Source organism: Dermacentor albipictus, chromosome 2 (assembly GCF_038994185.2).
Source record: "Dermacentor albipictus isolate Rhodes 1998 colony chromosome 2, USDA_Dalb.pri_finalv2, whole genome shotgun sequence".
Lineage (NCBI taxonomy): Eukaryota > Metazoa > Arthropoda > Arachnida > Ixodida > Ixodidae > Dermacentor > Dermacentor albipictus.
The window spans coordinates 177,661,321-177,679,182 of record NC_091822.1 but is presented as its reverse complement, the minus strand read 5'-3'; the positions used below and the strand labels follow the sequence as shown (position 1 = coordinate 177,679,182).

Below are 17,862 nucleotides of genomic sequence, written 5' to 3'. Positions count from 1 at the left end.
GGTTAATCCACAATCTTCAACAAAGTACTGGCTTTCCCCATTTTTGACATTATTGGGGTGAAATAATGTTGATGGCTACTGCTTCTACCCAATAACATTTTCTCGGCAAGATCTGCTTTGGCTGGAAGTGTTTATCTAGCTCATTGTAAGTGCTCCATGATAAATGTTAAATGGGATAAAAATGTTTAAAATGACACTCGCTCCTCTGCAGTGCTCCAAGATGTACGAATTGGCTGCTCCAAAAGAAAATTCTCTTGCTCAAAAAATTGCTCCGAATTGCATTTTCTGATCACTGCACTGATCTTCCCTGACCATCTAGATGGGATTCAGTCAGACCCTCGATTTCTTAATAATCATAGTTTCAGATAAAGTAAATATAACAAAGCTTCTACACAAAATTTGACATTAAAAATATGAGTGGGTGTGTTGGGAAAAGCTAGTACTAGTACAAAAAAAATCTAAATATCAGAACTGTAAGATAACTTTGCCATTGACATACGCTAGAACTGGCTTGTGACTGAGAATGTGTGGCTCCTCAGCATGACGTCTGAAACAGGCAACGCCTATGATATGCTGAAAAAATCTGAGGTGGCAACTTGCTAATGTCTTTATGTTCGCTAACCACCAGGTGCACGCATAGCCTGCTTAGGTACTGTTGAAAGGCTGCTGATATGTACCAGCCCTGCAGCTTTGCTATGATTGCTTCAATAGTTTAGTCTACTCATATATAAATAATTTATTCAAAGTGAAATTTCATTGCACTTGGCCTCTAAAGAATGGATTTGGTATAATGGTGGTGGTGCTAGTCAATAACAACTAAGGCTTGCTGCTTTGTGACACGACCTATTCTGTATTAGCTGCCAGCTGTGTATCATTGGCACTGTAACTTCAGTTGAGTTATGGCCTCCTGGCAATTTAGTCGCCTGTGTTGCAGCTACCATTAGGTTTTCAAGAGCAGTCAGCCATCCAGTAGTTTTGTTCGTTTGAAGTATCTTGACACTTTGGAAAATGCTCACTGTACTCTTGCCTTTTGCAGGGTTCCAGTGAAACCAGTCATTGAAAATATTAAGAAAGGGCTTGCTGCATCGAATCCTGTGAGTATAAGCCGAAGCTTTTATTTTTGTATGCTATAACGCCTCTTTGCCATAGTCATCGCATAAATGTTGCAGTATGCTCGTAGCTTCCTTGCTTAGCCCAACACCAAATTTCTTGGTTGCTGCGTGGCATTGCGCAGCTCTGAATGTATAGCAACATTTTTATTTTTTTGGTAAGGTTTCGCATTTCTTAATCCAAACTCATCTGCAAGCAAGCTCTGTGGAAAAACCAGCATCGCAGGCGCTGGTTTATCACCATAAGAAAAATTCAAAGTGCATATGTGGGAGTGTGCAAGGAGAGCACGAATAAGAATAAATGGGTCAATGACACAGCACTATCCAATCATCTGTTTCATGTCATCTGCACAAATGCAGCTCTCCAGGCATGTTTGCATGTTCAGTTCGGCTTAGAATGTTATAGCATGGTGGAGTGGGCAACTCATTGCTACAGTTTGTTTCTAGATAGGCACGTACCACTGAATGAGGTTGTGCATGTTGCGCAGCCCGTGGATACTGTTGCAACATTGTGACATGTTGCCTCGATGACTGCTGCAAAGTATTAAACAATGTATTCGTGTCATTCGTTTCTGCTTCATCACCCCATGCTTATTCTGATATCCCATTTGCTGATTACATTCCTATGAATCCTGTTTCTTTTGATGCTGTTGGTATTGCTGGTTTGATTACAAAGCTAAAAATATCTTCTTGTGCAGGAATCGATCATATCTATGCCAAGTTTCTTAAAAACATTATGTATTCTTCTTTAAAGGGCCCCTCACCAATCCTCCCTAGCAAATTTTGGTTACGCGCTGTAAGTGTCCTCTAGAGAGTGTTCTGCCACAAAAATTAAATTGGCTCATTAATAGCCGAAATAGAATATTTGAGTGCTGCGTACCCATGATTTCAGCAGGCGAGCTCCACTGCCAAGCGAGACACTCTCACCACTCGTCCCGTCTAGCCTCTGCAGGCGAAATTCCTTCCCTGCGTTCTTTCATGCTGGACCTAGAAAATCGCGTGACGCATACGTCATGGGCACTCCGCCTTCATTTATTTTTCTCCTTGCTTTTTTGCAGCGCGGCACACTTATGCTGACAGCGTCATGCGCGAGCTGTTGTGAGTGTTTCGTTTCACGCAGTACACGATTTTGCGCGCCTCACTAGCGGTATAATTCAGTGCTGCACGAATACTGAGGCAGACACAAGAGGATCACAGAGCATGATCCTGCGCTGGAACACAGTAAAAAATGACATAGTTTTGGTGTCTGCGTGCGCGACTGCTTGACGTGGGAACCGGACGAAATGGAAGTACACCTCTCTTGCTGCCGTGCGAAGTAAAACAAAAACATGCAGACATTCAATTTGTGTGTTTTATTATTTCTCTATACTTTAAGTTGTCTGTTCAAGCAACATATTACACAAATAACAGCTGTTGCCTTGAACAATTCTCGAAGTCGCATGTCTCTATGATTGACGTCACACTGCGAACACGAGTACGTAGGCACAGGAACATTTTTACGTCACCGTCCGGGTTGAGCAAGGTTGCCACGAGGGAAAGCGAAAACGGCGTTCGGTTTGAAATTTCGGACCTTTCCGCGGCGCATAGCGATGTAACACTTTGCAAACATGATCATTAGCGTGCATTGTAGCTCAAGATAGCCAGACCTGGTTAGGGGCCCTTGAAAACAGTCGCACATTTTTGCTCAGTCACCAGAATCATCCACCTTGCCTAATGATAGGAAGGTAGGGAAGGTGGTTTTACTGCATAAATCGGGACCCACTAACTCTCCATTTATTTATAGGCCCGTATCATCAACCAGCGTACCCTGTAAACTCGTGGAACATGTCGTTTACTCGCATTCTATTACTCTTCTGGAATCAAACTCGGTTTTCTCTAATTGTCAGCATGGTTTTAGGAAATTTCTTTCATGTGACACTCAGCTCTTGGTTTTTACTGACAATTTATTTACTACTGCAGGCAAAGGAATAACGATAGTATATTCTTGGATTTCGCGAAAGCTTTAGACTCCGTGTCTCACAAATTTCTTTTCCTCAATTTGTGTAAACTTAATATCGATACTAATATCTTGCCCTGGATTGAACGCTCCCTTTCTAACCACTTCCAACAGGTATCTGCTAACGAACATGACTCTTCCATCGCTTTTGTGCAGTCTGGTGTACCTCAGGGGTCTGTTTTGGGTCCACTACGTTTTTATTTTTATTAATGACCTCCCCAAGTTAGTTACTTCTTCTATAAAGCTTATTGCTGATGACTGCGTAGTTTACTGCGTCATCACTAACGCCTCTGATATGCTGCCCTGCTATCCGACCTTACCACCATATCTTCTTGGTGCTCCAATTCTTTAATGACCCTTAATATTATTAAATGTAAAAGCATGCGTGTCTCGCAGACTTCCTCTTGCCATGTTTCTCTCAACTATACCCTAAAGAACACACCATTAACCCCTGTAGCATCTTACAAATATCTTGGTATACATATAGCTAGTAATCTCTTGTGGAACGTACACCTCCAATACATATTTAATAATGCCAACCGCATGCTCAGTTTCATACATCACAATTTTTCCGGTGCGACTGTTCAAGTTCAATCACAACTTTATAAAACATTAGTACGTCCCAAGCTCGAAAATGCCTGCTCCATTTGGGACCCTGGTCAAGCTAATCTAACAAATCTTCTTGAATCGCTTCAGAACAGGGCCGCCCGTTTAATTTTGTCAAATTATGCATACCACGCAAGCATATCATCAATGAAGCTGACGCTCGGTTTGCCAGACCTTGCAATACGTCGTAAGTTTATGCGCTTATGCCTCTTTCATAAGATTTATTACACTAATCCCATTCTTAAAGATCAGTTGTTCCTTTACCCATCCTACATTTTACCTCGCATCGATCACCAAATGAAGGTGGGGGTACCATCATGCAACTCCAACTGTTACTTTCAATCATTTATGCGACGCACTGCCGACTACTGGAACCACCTTCCCGCCTCCATCGCTGCCATCTGTGACACCACTAATTTCAAGAAGATTGCCAATGACTACGTACATATGTACTCACCACTCCTCTTTGTGATGCCCTCGGGCCTTGAGAGTATATAAATAAATGAATAAAATTATGGCCATTGAGGCTTGCCATTACTCTTGTAAGTTTTCCGCATATTCATGTACATTCACTCTACAGAATTAACCAAGAACTGAAGGTGAGGCCTTCTTTGTTATCTGATTGCTTCTTTTAACCATGCAAGTTTACGGTTCCTGCCCTTTCTTTCTTTTCGTGTGCCCTCATGCTGAAATTGTAACTGTATCTTGCATTATTCGGGGAGCACTGCAGTAATTTTGAATGAGCAGTTCTGACTCTCTTCACGAACAGGCGGTGAGGACTGCATCCATCACTTTGGCTGGTGTACTGTACCTCTACATGGGCAAGACATTGAGGACCTTGTTTGAGGGAGAGAAGGCCACCCTCGTGCAACAACTTGATGCAGAACTGGCAAAGGTTGGCAATCTGTATACATTTCTTTTGCATTTTGATAGCATTCAGCCATGGCGTTGAATTACATGTGTGTACTATCGCCTACCTGCAAACGCTCCCGAAGTTTCCGTAAAGTTTATGAATTGGAGCTCGTTCTACAATTTTATGAATGTTTCAGCAAGGTTTACGAAAAACAAATTTTGTTCACAAAGAAGTTTTGCTCGTCGGTGTCCAACCATACCCTTGGAAGTTTTTCGATTCTGAAAGGACTCCATAGGCATGCCTGCTTAGAACCAGTTTATTCAGACAAGTTCCTGAAAGGGGTGAAATCTGCAACAGCAGTCGCTGTGATGGCAAAAGTGTGGCTTGTCAAATTGGGCTTTTCCAAGTTTGTTGCTGCTTAAGTTTGTAGGTTGGCATGTGTACTATTATGGAGCAGGAAAATTAGTTTCAACATGCTGAAATCTGCAATCAAAATAATCTCAATCCCTGGTGACTTATTTGAACAGGCTTGGTATTCAAAGCATCCACTGGCATTCATAACTGTTGGCAAGTGCATTGCGAGCATTGTTCAGTCCTGAGGACAGCAACATTGCTACATTTTTTTTATTAAAAATTGTGTTTGACTTTTTTGAACCTTATGTGCATGAGCACTGATTCAAAGGATATACTGTATACATGTTTGGCAATTTTAGTGATTGCAATTGAAGCACCGAATGTGTAAAGCTGTAATATTCTCCTTTGAATATCGCAGATGGAAGGTCAGAAGCCCCCTGCGCCCATTCGGGGAGTGCCAACTTCCTCCGTCAATGATGGTGGAGGCGATTCTGCAGAGTCTGCACTGGAGGGGCAAGAAGCTGCTCTTGACATGGAGGACTTGGTTCCTCGTACTGACATCAGGCAAGTTGTCACGCATGCTGCATGTAAGAACAATACCAGGCTGGACTGTCAAGTTCCTCATGTGGAACCATTGTCAATTTTTAGCTAGAAGAAAAAGAATGCCGGGCATGGTGGCTTAGCAGCTATGGTGTTGCGCTGCTAAGCACGAGGTTGTGCGATCAAATGCCAGGCGTAGCAGCTGCATTTCGATGGAGGCGAAATGCAAAAGCGCCAGTGTCCCATGCATTGGGGACGCGTTAAAGATCCCTTGGTAGTCAAAATTAATTTGGAATTCCCCACTATGGTGTGCCTCGTAATCAAACTGTTGTTTTGGCAGATAAAACTCCAGAATTCAATTAAATACAAGAAAATAGAATCCGAAAGGCTTCATCGTTAGCTGCAGCCATATGAAGAAATGGACAGTGAACCCAGAGAGCATAGCGGAAATCGTGTTTTATCGAATAAAGAAATAAAAGTTAGGGGTGTGTGAATATCAATTTTCTCATATGAATACTTAGCTTCGAATGTCGTATAATGATATGCACGTGCATTTATTGGCAAGTGGGATTCATTTGTTGCGTTGTAAGATTGCAATGTCAATATTAAAGAAGACTAGACTACTAAGCCGCTCTACGCAGACGTTGTATATTTGGCTCATGATAACTTGGATAATTTAGTAATTCCTACTAGCTGTCATCACCAGCCTGTGCCTTATTGTACCGCATCAAATGCTCGTAAACTCAGAGGCATTTGACTTTGCGCCAGTCATGACTCATTGCACTAGCTGTCAAGGATAAGCTCAAAATTATGGGTGGCGCCGAAAAAAAAATACACCCTTGCCATTCGCAAACCAGTGCCGCTTGATACTAAGAGGCTGGCTTTTCCGCAAAGTTTAGGCGTTCAATGGCTAAGTGGACTTTACAGGCAAAATTCTGTTATGAAATTCGGCACAAAATCGCCCCAATATTATTAAACTAGATTCGAACTTTTCGAATATTCGCACACCCATAAGAAATTCAAGTTGTCGATAAGACCATACCACTTCCCACAGGTGGAAGCCAAAAACACAGCATCCATGTTTTGTGTGTCGAAATTTACCGTTTAAGCTACCATGGTGGCCATCTTTCTGTACATTGTCCTGGGCATTTGTGTGTAAGTAGTCATAGCTTAGTTTGTTTCTCATGTCTTTGTATGTGTCATGTTCTTTTGATTGTGAAGCATGGCTAATGTGCATATATCTCCAATGTTCAGCAACGTTGCCTGCAACAACTGGTATTTGGCTTGCCCACTGATAATTGCTGAAAATTTTGGGGCATTTATATTAACTAAATTCACTTTGCTCAGAATTTGGTTCCTGTGGAATGCTTCCTTTCCAGATTTGTTTGGTTGAACGACTCGCTGTGCCTCTGTTGTCCTTGTGTCGGTTGCTATTGCACTAATTCTCATCACCTGGTACCTTTATTTATGAACATGAAGGGTTTTGCAATGTAATGGGTTTGTGCAAAGGAGTGCAAGACGGCAGACAGCATGCCCTTTTATTGTAGTTGATTGCCAGACCCCCATTGAATCATCCTTGATGCTCTCTGCTGCCAACTCATTGCAAAAATACTCTTGAGCAAAAATGCAAAGGTGTTTTAGCCTTACAGTAGACTTCGCAAGGCACTAATTTACCACCACAGTTCAATCTCTCTATAAATGTTGCATCTAAGATGGAAATGTTTTCTTTGTATCTAATATTTGCTGCAACTGTACAAGCTGGTGAAAAAAAACGGTTTTGAAGGAAACAGGCAATTGGGTCTACGCAAAAAAGAAAAAGAAGCAAGCTTATGTGACGCCTATGACAGCCCAACAAAGGGTCTCCTGTCAATTTTGATTTCCTATCAAATGCTTGCCATGCTGATAAGGGGCATGTCAACAATGCTAAATTGCAAACACAATTTGCTTTCATTAATATATGCAACCACGTAACCGGTGTGACAAAACTGGATCAACTCATTGGCTCTCTGGCTTGCACACCAAGCAAGCCAAGCTGTTGACCAAAACACACACACACACATCCAGAATGTGCTTTTTCAAGTTACTCTGGTCGAGTTATTTGACATTGTTGCTACCAGGATACATACATTGAGCTGCCAAGAGAAGAAATATTTGTTTCACCACATATGGTATTGTCTTGGCTCTTGCCTTTTCAATTTCATTATAGCAGTAAAGTACTTGATGAAATAAAGCACGGCCAGGCAAATTTTAGATTTCTTTTCTTATATCTGGGTTCATTGTATTGAAGTGTCACTGCAGGTTGAATATTGCACAAGGGATTGTTTTCCACCTCTGCTGTCGGCTCACTGTCACCCTTTGCTTTTGTCTCCCTCCGAGCAGTGGCCAATTGACTGAGTCTCTACTATCGGAGCTGTCGGACAAGAACTGGAAGGTTCGCCAGGAGGCTCTCCAGAAGCTGGCGGCCATCGTGGACCAGGCCAAGTTTATTTGCCCGGAGCTGGGTGACCTGCCGACATCGTTGCGAGCACGACTACTCGACTCTAACAAGAATTTGGTGGGTGTGGCAGCTCAGTTTGAAGGTTCACATGTTCCTCTCTGTGTCTTGAGGTTTTGCAGCATCTGTATAGGCACTAATTAATTGTTCACATAAAAAAAAATCATGAGCCATTCCAGGTTGTGAAGGTGAATGACCAGCAATAATGCACGACACAGAGGGGACCCAGAAATTGAACAAAGGTGCAAACATATTTTTGTTCTAATGTGTGATCAACATGGCAATTGGGTACACACACGCATAGCCCTTTAAGCAATGGCTCATACCCCCATAAACGCGGCCTCCCCATTACGGCAGAAAAGAAGTGAAATTCTACACTGGAATGATGAGCGGTAATGGAGCCAGCTGCAGAAGACGAGGACGCTTGAGCCGTTGCTGCTGCTGATGATGGTTTTTTGCACAACAGAGCCAGCTGTAAAAGACAACGAATGCGCGAGCGGTGGCACTGGCTTGTTTGCGCGGTTGGCACCGAGAATTTTATGGAAAGCCTTTCTAGGCTCATGGTGGAGTTCGTGTAAGCAGACCTGAGCGCCGGAGTGTCCGCCGAAGCATCATCACGCCATATGAAGACAGATTAAAGAACGAAAAATGATTGATAGTGACAGTGAATGATAATGTTATAATATGGATTGGTAGAGGTTAATAATGACTAGTAATGACTAATGTCTAATCTCCAGAATGACCAATATGTCTAACGATGGCTTGTAATGACCACAAATGACTAAAATGCTTTCTAGTGGGCAGTAATGACTGAAATGACTTGTGATGACTATGAAATGACCGATATGTCTAATGACAACTTGTAAAGACTACAACTGATTAAAAATGAATAAAAATGCTTGTAGTGAGCAGTAATGACTACAAAATGACCAATATGCCCAACGACAACTTGTAACAATTGCGATTCACTAGAAATTACTCCAAATGTTTAGTAATGACCAGTAATGACTGAATTTACCTGTAATAACTACTAATGACTGTGATGACATACATGTCTAACAACGACTTGTAATGACCACAATTGATTACAAATTACTAAAAATGCTTAGTAGTGAGCAGTAATGACTAAAAGAAAAAAGAGAAAGAGGCAAATGCTAAGAGGAGGAAGAGGAGGCTTTGGCCGTTGCCCTCTCAAGGGAGATCCTAAGAGAATGTAATTTTTAAGTCCTTTTTGAAAAAGTTGTACAAAACATTTCTTCAAAAACATCTTACCCTTGTGCCTGGGACCTATTTGGGTCCCACGTGTGACATAGGTAGTTCAAGGGCGCGTTACAGGTCCCCGAGCCTACAAGGGTATGTGCCATTGAGCTTGGACCCTTTTTGCACTATCGCCAGGATCGGCCCACATGATCATTTGTTTTTATCAACATCTCGGACGCATATTTTTCCAGATCCTAGGCATAACCACCTTCGCTGTAAAAAAGCCCGCTTTGTTATGTTTGGAAGTAAGCAGAGGCTCAACCTGGAAACCTTTGTGCAACATTCCTGCACAGCAGTGCCCAGGTGCTTTACAATGCATTGTTCCATTGCATCCAAGCAAAAAATGTGTCCAAGATGTTGAAAAAAGGAGTGGCACCTGACTATGGCAAAAGATGCCGAGCCAGTGGGGCTATGCTAATCCAGACACAATCAAATTAGGAAGATCCACTAGGCTTCAACAAAAGACACTCCCTCCCAAATGACTCGCGTAATCAACCAATGGCCCTCAGTCCCCAGCAGCTGCGGAGCGCCTGACCTAGGTGGTGGTCAGACCTGTAATGCCGTAGAGGGTGCTGGGCAGGACAGGGGTAATTGGAGATCACAGGGACAGGCCTTCATCCTGCTGAGAACATAAAATAGGCTGATGATGATCCATTGCATCAGCCTGACTCATCATTTTGGTTTGGAAACAGGATTTGGAGAAAGAAACTGGCATTTTTTTTGCTATTGACAGTTTGCTCTATAGTAGCACAGTTTTAGAGGAATACTAAGTATTGCTAGTTGTATGTTGACTTTGTCTCTTTCATAAAAAAGATGATGTGAATACTAGTGATTAGGTCAGCATACAGGCAGACCAGAAATTTGCACGAAGCCTGCGGCATTCATAGTGCCAACTATGCAGAACATTCTTTGCATTCAACTGAAAATTGATTGCTTGCTTCTGCTCAGAGTTCAATACGGCATCAGTTTCTAGTCATTTTTCTGGCCAAAGATGTAGAAGTGCAATCTTGTCCATGCAGTTGTGTTGCAATGTCAGGCAAGTGTACCAGGTGTGTCTTTGAATGAAAATACTACCCCTCGCTCAAACAGGTGGTTGCAATACTGTAAAATGCTGATCGGACATCCGATGCACAGCATTTCGAAGTTGTAAGCAAATTGTATATAGTGTGGACTGTCAGTCAGTGTTATTTGTGAAATACTCCATTTCGGTGGTGTTTGAACCGCACCGATGGCACCGGCTGTTGGAATCTCAGCGCTGCCACCAGCTGTTGGAACCTCAGTGCTGACACCCGTTATTGCAATCGGACCGTTGGCGCCCGTTGTTGCAAATGGGTCGCAAGCCCCAAGGGTAGCGTTGGCCTGGCGGCCTGGGGCACACTGGAAGCATCCGAAGGTCCCGGCAAAGCATGAGTCGACTGCTAACAGAACAACTTGTTTATTCTAGCATCGCAAAGAGCGGGCGGTCAGGTCGACCGAAGTGGAGAGACGGGAGAGCACGTTACTCAACAGAAGAAATCGGAGCCTCTCTCTTGGCGTCCGGGAGCAGCTGCTCTTATACTCTTGGCGTCGCGGGCAAGAAGGAAGGTCACGGGATGACACCACGTGACAGCGTGGCACGGACGGACTGAGACATGTAGAGACGAGTGTAGTGACGCATCAGTCGGGCCGGCGCCGGTCAGACCTCCTCGCTTCACACTTGGGGAGCTCCTCTCCCCGGCTGCCGCGCTTTGACAAGCGTGGGCACACACGCACACGCACACACACACAAAGACACGTGGCACTGAACATGCCGCGACGCGCTCGGCGGGGATGCGTCGCGGCCGCTCCGAACGGGCCAAAATGTCCGCCGCTTTGAACGAAGCTCCGGCGTACGTTGCATCCGCGCCGGCTTTACCGCGCGTCATAGGCGAAACGTAACAGTGGTGCCTCGGATGTCTGGCTTTTGAGAACATCGCATTAGCAGAAACAGTTGCATTGTCATTGAGAGTAATGACAGAGCCGACGAGGTGTGGGATTTCTGCAGTAGCGGATAGATGAGGTGGTTCAGACTTTGGGATTTGAGGGGGCAGCTACTTAAATTCACTCAACTTACGCACAGCAAATGCACTGATCTACCAAAGTGAGCTTATTTAGTATTTCTCTTAGTATCTGGTGGTGGTGGTGGTGGTGGTGAATTGTAGCAGCAGGTGGGTTTAGCCTGGCGCACAAGGCCGGCAATTGCTCTTTCACTGTGTGGAGATTGGTTTACACAAGGCTCACCCAACGAGCGACAGTCAGGAAAGGGCACGCTGCTCCTCCACTCCTCAATGGAGAAAGGCACTACAGCAAGGTTTGTCGACTCACTGACATGGTGCAGAGAAGGCTGCGGAGCCAAATCGCCAACACACACAGGTTTATTAACCCAAGATACAGCACAGTGCGACAGTCACGGTGCTTACAGGCAAAGGCTTGCTGCAAGACCGATCAAGTGCACGCGCCCACTACGCTAGGGCTAACTGGGTAGCAGCCCATGAAGCGCGAAAATGAGGAGTTGGGAGAGCAAAGGTCCCATGTAACCACCTCGTTGTGGGCCTGTGAGCCTCTGCCACGGCGACGAAGAGCTCAGTGGAAGAGAGCTCATGTGGAGATGGTGCCTGGGGTTACTGTTTGGGCGGCCAATCGGGGCATGTCCCAGTGACGTATGCTCGTGCAGTGACTTGACCCCAGGAGGAAAAAGCACTGGTTTATGCGAGAAATTAGCACCAGCGTGCTAGCTGTGTTTGCGATGTAGCCATCATGGCGGCAGTTCCTGAAGATCGAGTTAAGCACAATGCACCAGCCGGCGGACAAGGCAAAGGAACGCACCTTGATTCCTATAGCTGGGAACAGAATTGAGTGTGTGCATTACTTGTAATGCATTGTCCATTTGGAAAAATTGCAGACTAGGCTCATTTCAACTTCTCGCCATAGTTGTACAGTTCTGATTAGTGTAATTTTGGTCTGTGTTCCTGTCTTGCAGGCTATCCAGGCCCTGAACATATGCCAGTGCCTGGGTGCAGCCCTAGGTCCCCACTGTAGACCCTATGTTCGTACTCTTGCACCTGGCATGTTTGTTGCGCTGGGTGACAGCAAGGTGAGTCTCTGACAGCTTTCATTTTGGAGGAGGCCTTGTCATATGCAATCACTGACATTGGCATTTAATGCTCACTTTTCTTGTACTCGGGGTATGCTTGCACATGTGCATAAACAGCACAAGCACTTAGAAACTGTGTTATCCTATGATTGTAAATCATGTAGCGCATCGGGCAGTGGGCATTATACCATGCCTTAACAAGTCACAGGGTGTTTACCAACCAGGAAAACTGGGAATCCTCAGGGAATTTGAATAATCTGGAAATACTCAGGGAAAACTTGGGAAATTTGTGCTTCTATCAGGAGAAAATTAGCTGTAATTTTATTGAAAGGAAATGAAAATCACGTTAATTCTGGCTTTAGTCAGAGGAATCGCAACGAATCGTCATTGATGCCATGTCGTCGAGCCGAGGAGTTGCCGGAGTACAGTTAACGACTGATTTTCTAGACACACAATTTTTCGAACATGCCCGATAATTCACACAGCATAAGAACGTCTGAAATTTAGGACGCAAGAACACTTCACCGTTCGATATTTCTGACTTTTTGCCGTGACTACAGTTCCGAAACGGCATTAATCAAAGCTACCAACGCCACCATTTTGATTATCTCACTGCCTCGAACTGGCGCTCTCGTACGCAGATGCACTGGCCGCTGTGGCCACCACCGTGGCAACACCGGGACTAGCTGCTTCTACGTTCGCTATTAAGCTTCTTGCCATGTGGTGCCATGTTTTTCATTGAAAGAATTTGCCACTGTCAGCAATGGCACTGACTCCACCTTTGTAATCCTCGCGATTGGCTTCAAAGCTCTGTAAGCACAACGTGTTTTCGAAAGTCAGCTTTGCTTCAATACAAAAGTTCTATGTGCTGAAGCATATGCAAAGTAATGCGGTGAAGTTTCATAAGCCTGGGAAAGGGCAATTGTCAAGGGACACAGTATGTATTCCTTAATTATACATGCATCCAACCTCATCTCATGTCACAGTATGAGTACCGATATGCCTAATAAGTGTACTGGCAGGCCTTCAGGGCTCTTTTGGTCATGCCTGTGTGGCAGTTTGAGCCCTTAAGGGCAGTTAAAGACATGCATTCATTTTTTTCTGGACTGCCCGATTTTTAGGATGTTTTTGCGGCCCCTAGGGAGTCTGAAAAATCGGACGTTGACTGTACAACTGACCGAAAGGATGCTTCAAATGGTCCGTGGGGCGAATGCGCAGCGGAAGGAGGACAAGAACGGAAAGGACCTACACATTAAGGAATGAATGGGAAAGGAAGCATGCCACCGCCTCTTTGAAGGAGCTTGAGCTCAAAAAACAAAGTGTTGGCTCATGCCGAGATGCAGGTGTCCTTCACCCAAACCAAAATAATCTCTTTAAAGCAGTGAAACTTAACACTGAGCTGCTGTGTACGGGCTAAGAGTATGTCAGGACAGCTGAGGTTGACTTTCCAGCTGCTGAGAGAGAATCTTAGTTCTGACAAAATTCAGGCCTCATACCGATGAGCTTGCTATCAGTTGATAGAAATAGCTCATATTCGAAAATATTTACTTTTGTATGCATCTCCTTTTCTATTTGAAAATGTTCGACTCGATTTGGAATGAGTTTTGCAATTTTCTTTTAGAATATTTTATTCGCTGTGCCATTTACTAACACCTTCCTTCTGTTTTCTTTTTGAATAAAATAAATATTACTCCTTACTATTTAAAATGGAGTAAGTCTTACTAGAGAATGATAGCATCAGGAAACATGGTGTCAGCCCATCTTTACATTAAACAGTTCTGTTTCATTCAGGGAATTTTGTAAAGGCACACAGGGGAAACCTGGAAAACTCGGGGAATTTGGAAATGTCAACTTGGTAGAATCCCTGAGTGAGGAAACTGCGCATGTGCGAGAGAGGGAACTACAGCACACAGATTTCAGATTCTTTGGCATTTGGCTATTAAATCGCACCGACCGTGACACTGGCACGATGCGGACGGCACCGGCTACAGGCGGCGGAGTGATCGAGTCACTCTGTGAGCAGTCCCTTCGTCTGTCATGCAGATTGCCCTTATGATAACCCACCTGCCATAAAGTTCAGATAGCCCTTCTGTATTCTGGAGAAAAACAGAAAGGTAAAACTTTCTATGCAAAAATAAAACCGAGAACCTCATTGGCATTCGGTATAACAGAAAGTCACTAATTCATTAATTTGACAGGGGGGAAAAAAGCCCTTGATTCTATTCAACAGAAATTCTATTAAATTTTTTTTTCTCAACTCTCGTACACTAAAACTGAGCTGTAATCAATGCCGGCATATGAATTTGGTGCTCCCTTTAATAAGAGTGGACTGTCTTGTATATATTGATCTATATGTACCCAAGTTACGATAGCTTACTTTCATTCTTGTTACACAATGCTAGAAGACTCCTGAGCATGTGCGTGTGCCGAAAGTTCATAAGCATTAAAGTTATGAGAACTTTTCTATATTCGATTTAATGTTTGGCTTTTCTTTCTTGATTTGGTTCGATATTTAATTAGAAATCTACTATTTGGTATTCGCAGTTCGTAACCTTCTTTTTCATGCCTAAAGGCTTGCTGGTGATGGGCTGCAATGTGTTCTTGCACGTTAGTCGTTGTTTTAAGAGACAACAGAGATAGAATTACTGAAGTTGTTTGTCAGTAAGGACATTTTCCTCTTCATGAACGGAAAACAAAATTGTGTGATTGTGCCAGCTTACAAATTCTAAAAAAAGTTTTCCAAAACCAGATAAATTTTGGGTTATGTTGGCTTGGTTGTGCAAGTGCGCAAGCACACCCAAGTTATTGGTTATTTGCAAATACACTTTGCAAGCAAGATAAGTAATCTTAGCTCTTTGGCTATCTTCTGCAACAATGATTAACTGCAAATACTGTCCAAGTTCATATATTCCTAATGTGCTTGTGATTGTGGAAATAGCTGGTGTTCTTATCGAAAGGAAAATAAACATGAAAAGTATTGTTTGTCATTGTTTCGTGTACTAAAAGCCTTTGTTGTGCAGAATGGCAATTGCACAGAATAAATGTCGTTGGGCAGGCGTCATCGTCAATGATACTTTGGTAATGGGCCACAATAGTAGGCAGTTGTGCATTGTCATTTGAGCATAGATTGACTTGCCATCATCAGCACAACATACACTCAAGTGTTGACTGTGCACTACAAGCCATTTGGTGAAACCGCAACAGACATATATCTGGTATATTTTGGGGCCATTGGTGCCATTCAGCATCACCTAGTATCGGAAACAATATGACGAGATAGGCCATTCATCTTAAAACTTTTTGTGCGCAAACAAAAGGACGAAGAATAGGGGCAACACAAGGACGAGCGCTCGTCCTTGTGTTGCCCCTAGCGCTCGTCCTTGTGTTGTCCCTATTCTTCGTCCCTGTTTGTTTGCGCACAAAAAGTTTTAAGATGAATCTGTTCCAACTAGGTCGACTCGCAGTTATGAGATAGGCCATGTTGTTCCCAGTGCAAACATAATAAGCGACTCTAAAAGTATGAGGAAAGCAAAATCGTAAGTCAAGACTAACTTGCGTGCCTTTGGTTTTGTGACCAATCGTGGCGAACAGTGGGTTGTACACTAGTATAAGATTTATAAAGTAAAAAGTTGTTTTTCGTTTTTGTTATTTTGCAGAGTTTGTGTAAGAGCCCCTCGATAGATTTATAATGTTGAAGGTGGAAAGCTGTTTCATGCTTTATATACACCTAAGCCACTATTGCAGTATCTTATGGTTCAGACACTTCAATGCACATGCACATGTAGAAAATGAATAAAGAATTTGTTCCTTGTTGTTTGGGCACTTCATAACGAGTTCATACTTGTACTGAAAGTTGTACCAGTGTTTGTGGTGTTATGCGAAGCCACACACTATGATCTTCTGGCTAAGTATGACACGCACACAAAATACGTTGACGGCTTGCCCTTCCACCAGAACATGGTTCGTGTGGCTGCACTTTCCTGCCTCAACGAGTGGTCTTCACATGCCAGCCTGGGGACCTTCTTTGAAAACGAGATGCTCAAGGACGCGCTTAAGGCAGAAAACCCCCTGCTTCGATCTGAGGTGAGCTCTTTGATTTTCTCTCGAGTGTCTTGCACTCTTGGACCGACATTTGTTGATGCATACTCGTTTATTATTCCTTGGAATCATATATTTTTAAAGAAAGCTTTAAATTTCTATAGGAGATAAATTTTGGGCCCTAACATCCCGAAACTGCACAGAGGGTCATGAAGTATGTCGTAGTGGATGGACTCCGAATTAATCTCTTTTTGACCATCTGGGGTCAAAAAAAAAATCGCGGTACACAAGCATTTTTACATTCCACCCCTTTTCGTTATGTGGCTGTGGCGGTCGAGAATCAAATCGACGACTCCTTGTGCTCAAGTACAATGCCATCACCACTGAGCCACCGCGGCAAGTCTGAATTTCTCCACGATAGCCATCTCGCCTCGCCAATACACTGGCCCCTGTCAGAAGTTGCACTCAATAATGGAGCTTCACCTTGCAACTGATCTAGCAACAGCAAGGTAACTTTTAGGTGGCTACACCTTAGTTCCTTGAATCAACGAATCAATCAAGTCTTTAATAATTACAATTAAGTGCAAGCAAAATGATATACAGACAGGACCCCACACTTGGGAGCTTTGATGGGCGCACAGATTAAGAAAAACTTTTTTTTTTTTTGTAGCAACAATCTCGGAAAGCAGGTGAATAAATAAAATGGCAATTGTAAGCAAAAAATACTTTTTTTTTTAATTACTTCCCTATCTAGTGCCCGGAGGGTATCTTCAGATATAGGTGTCATAAAGAATACCTAAAAGCTAAACCTTTAAACCAGTAGCAAATGGCAAACAAAGCACACTAAGCAAACCGGAAGACCAAAATTAGTACTAGTATGTTGTAAAAGAACATACAGATGGTCACTAATATCCAAAACATTACAGTAAATAAACTTCAAGCGTACATAGTGTTTGAATGCATGAAATGATGTTATTGAGCTTCAGCTGTTTGCTAGTTTGAAGAAATTAGACATGCTGAATAGGGAACAACAACCATTCACTTCACTAGCTAATCTGAAATGTTGGCTTAGTCGCTATGGTACAGGAGTTAAATTCCCAGTTGCAGTAGCCGCATTTAGATGGAGTCAAAACGCAAAAAAACTCTGGCACTTGAATTTGGGTGCACGCTGAACTGCGCACAGTGAAGAACACTAAGTGGTCAAAAGTAATCTGTAGCCCTCCATTATGGTGTCCGCTGTGGCACTGTAGTCGGGGGCATCGGGCCCTTCAATTCAATTACGCTAATATAGGCAACCGTGCGACTCTCTCCTGTTGGTCGCGGGATTGAATTCCGGCTACGGCGGCCGAATTTCGATGGGGGCGAAATGCGAAAACACCCGTGTGCTTAGATTTAGGTGCAGGTTAACCCTTTGAGGATCGATTTTTTTTCGCCATATGCGACTGCCCAGGGTCGATATTTTTTTATTGCAGATTCCAATTCTTCTTAGGGAGTTGTGTC

The 17,862-nt window shown here is 43.4% G+C and overlaps 1 protein-coding gene across 5 annotated transcripts in view; it reads left to right on the top strand.

Annotated features, from left to right (window-relative positions):
* LOC139056336 (cytoskeleton-associated protein 5-like) overlaps window positions 1-17,862 on the top strand; it is a 121,623-nt gene that overhangs the window by 25,106 nt on the left and 78,655 nt on the right. For all 5 annotated transcript variants that reach the window (XM_070534494.1, XM_070534493.1, XM_070534490.1 and 2 more), the window contains exons 8-13: window positions 1,037-1,094; window positions 4,481-4,606; window positions 5,337-5,482; window positions 7,838-8,012; window positions 12,211-12,324; window positions 16,279-16,407. In XM_070534494.1, coding sequence (XP_070390595.1) covers window positions 1,037-1,094; window positions 4,481-4,606; window positions 5,337-5,482; window positions 7,838-8,012; window positions 12,211-12,324; window positions 16,279-16,407 — 748 coding nt within the window. The remainder of the gene's footprint in view (window positions 1-1,036; window positions 1,095-4,480; window positions 4,607-5,336; window positions 5,483-7,837; window positions 8,013-12,210; window positions 12,325-16,278; window positions 16,408-17,862) is intronic.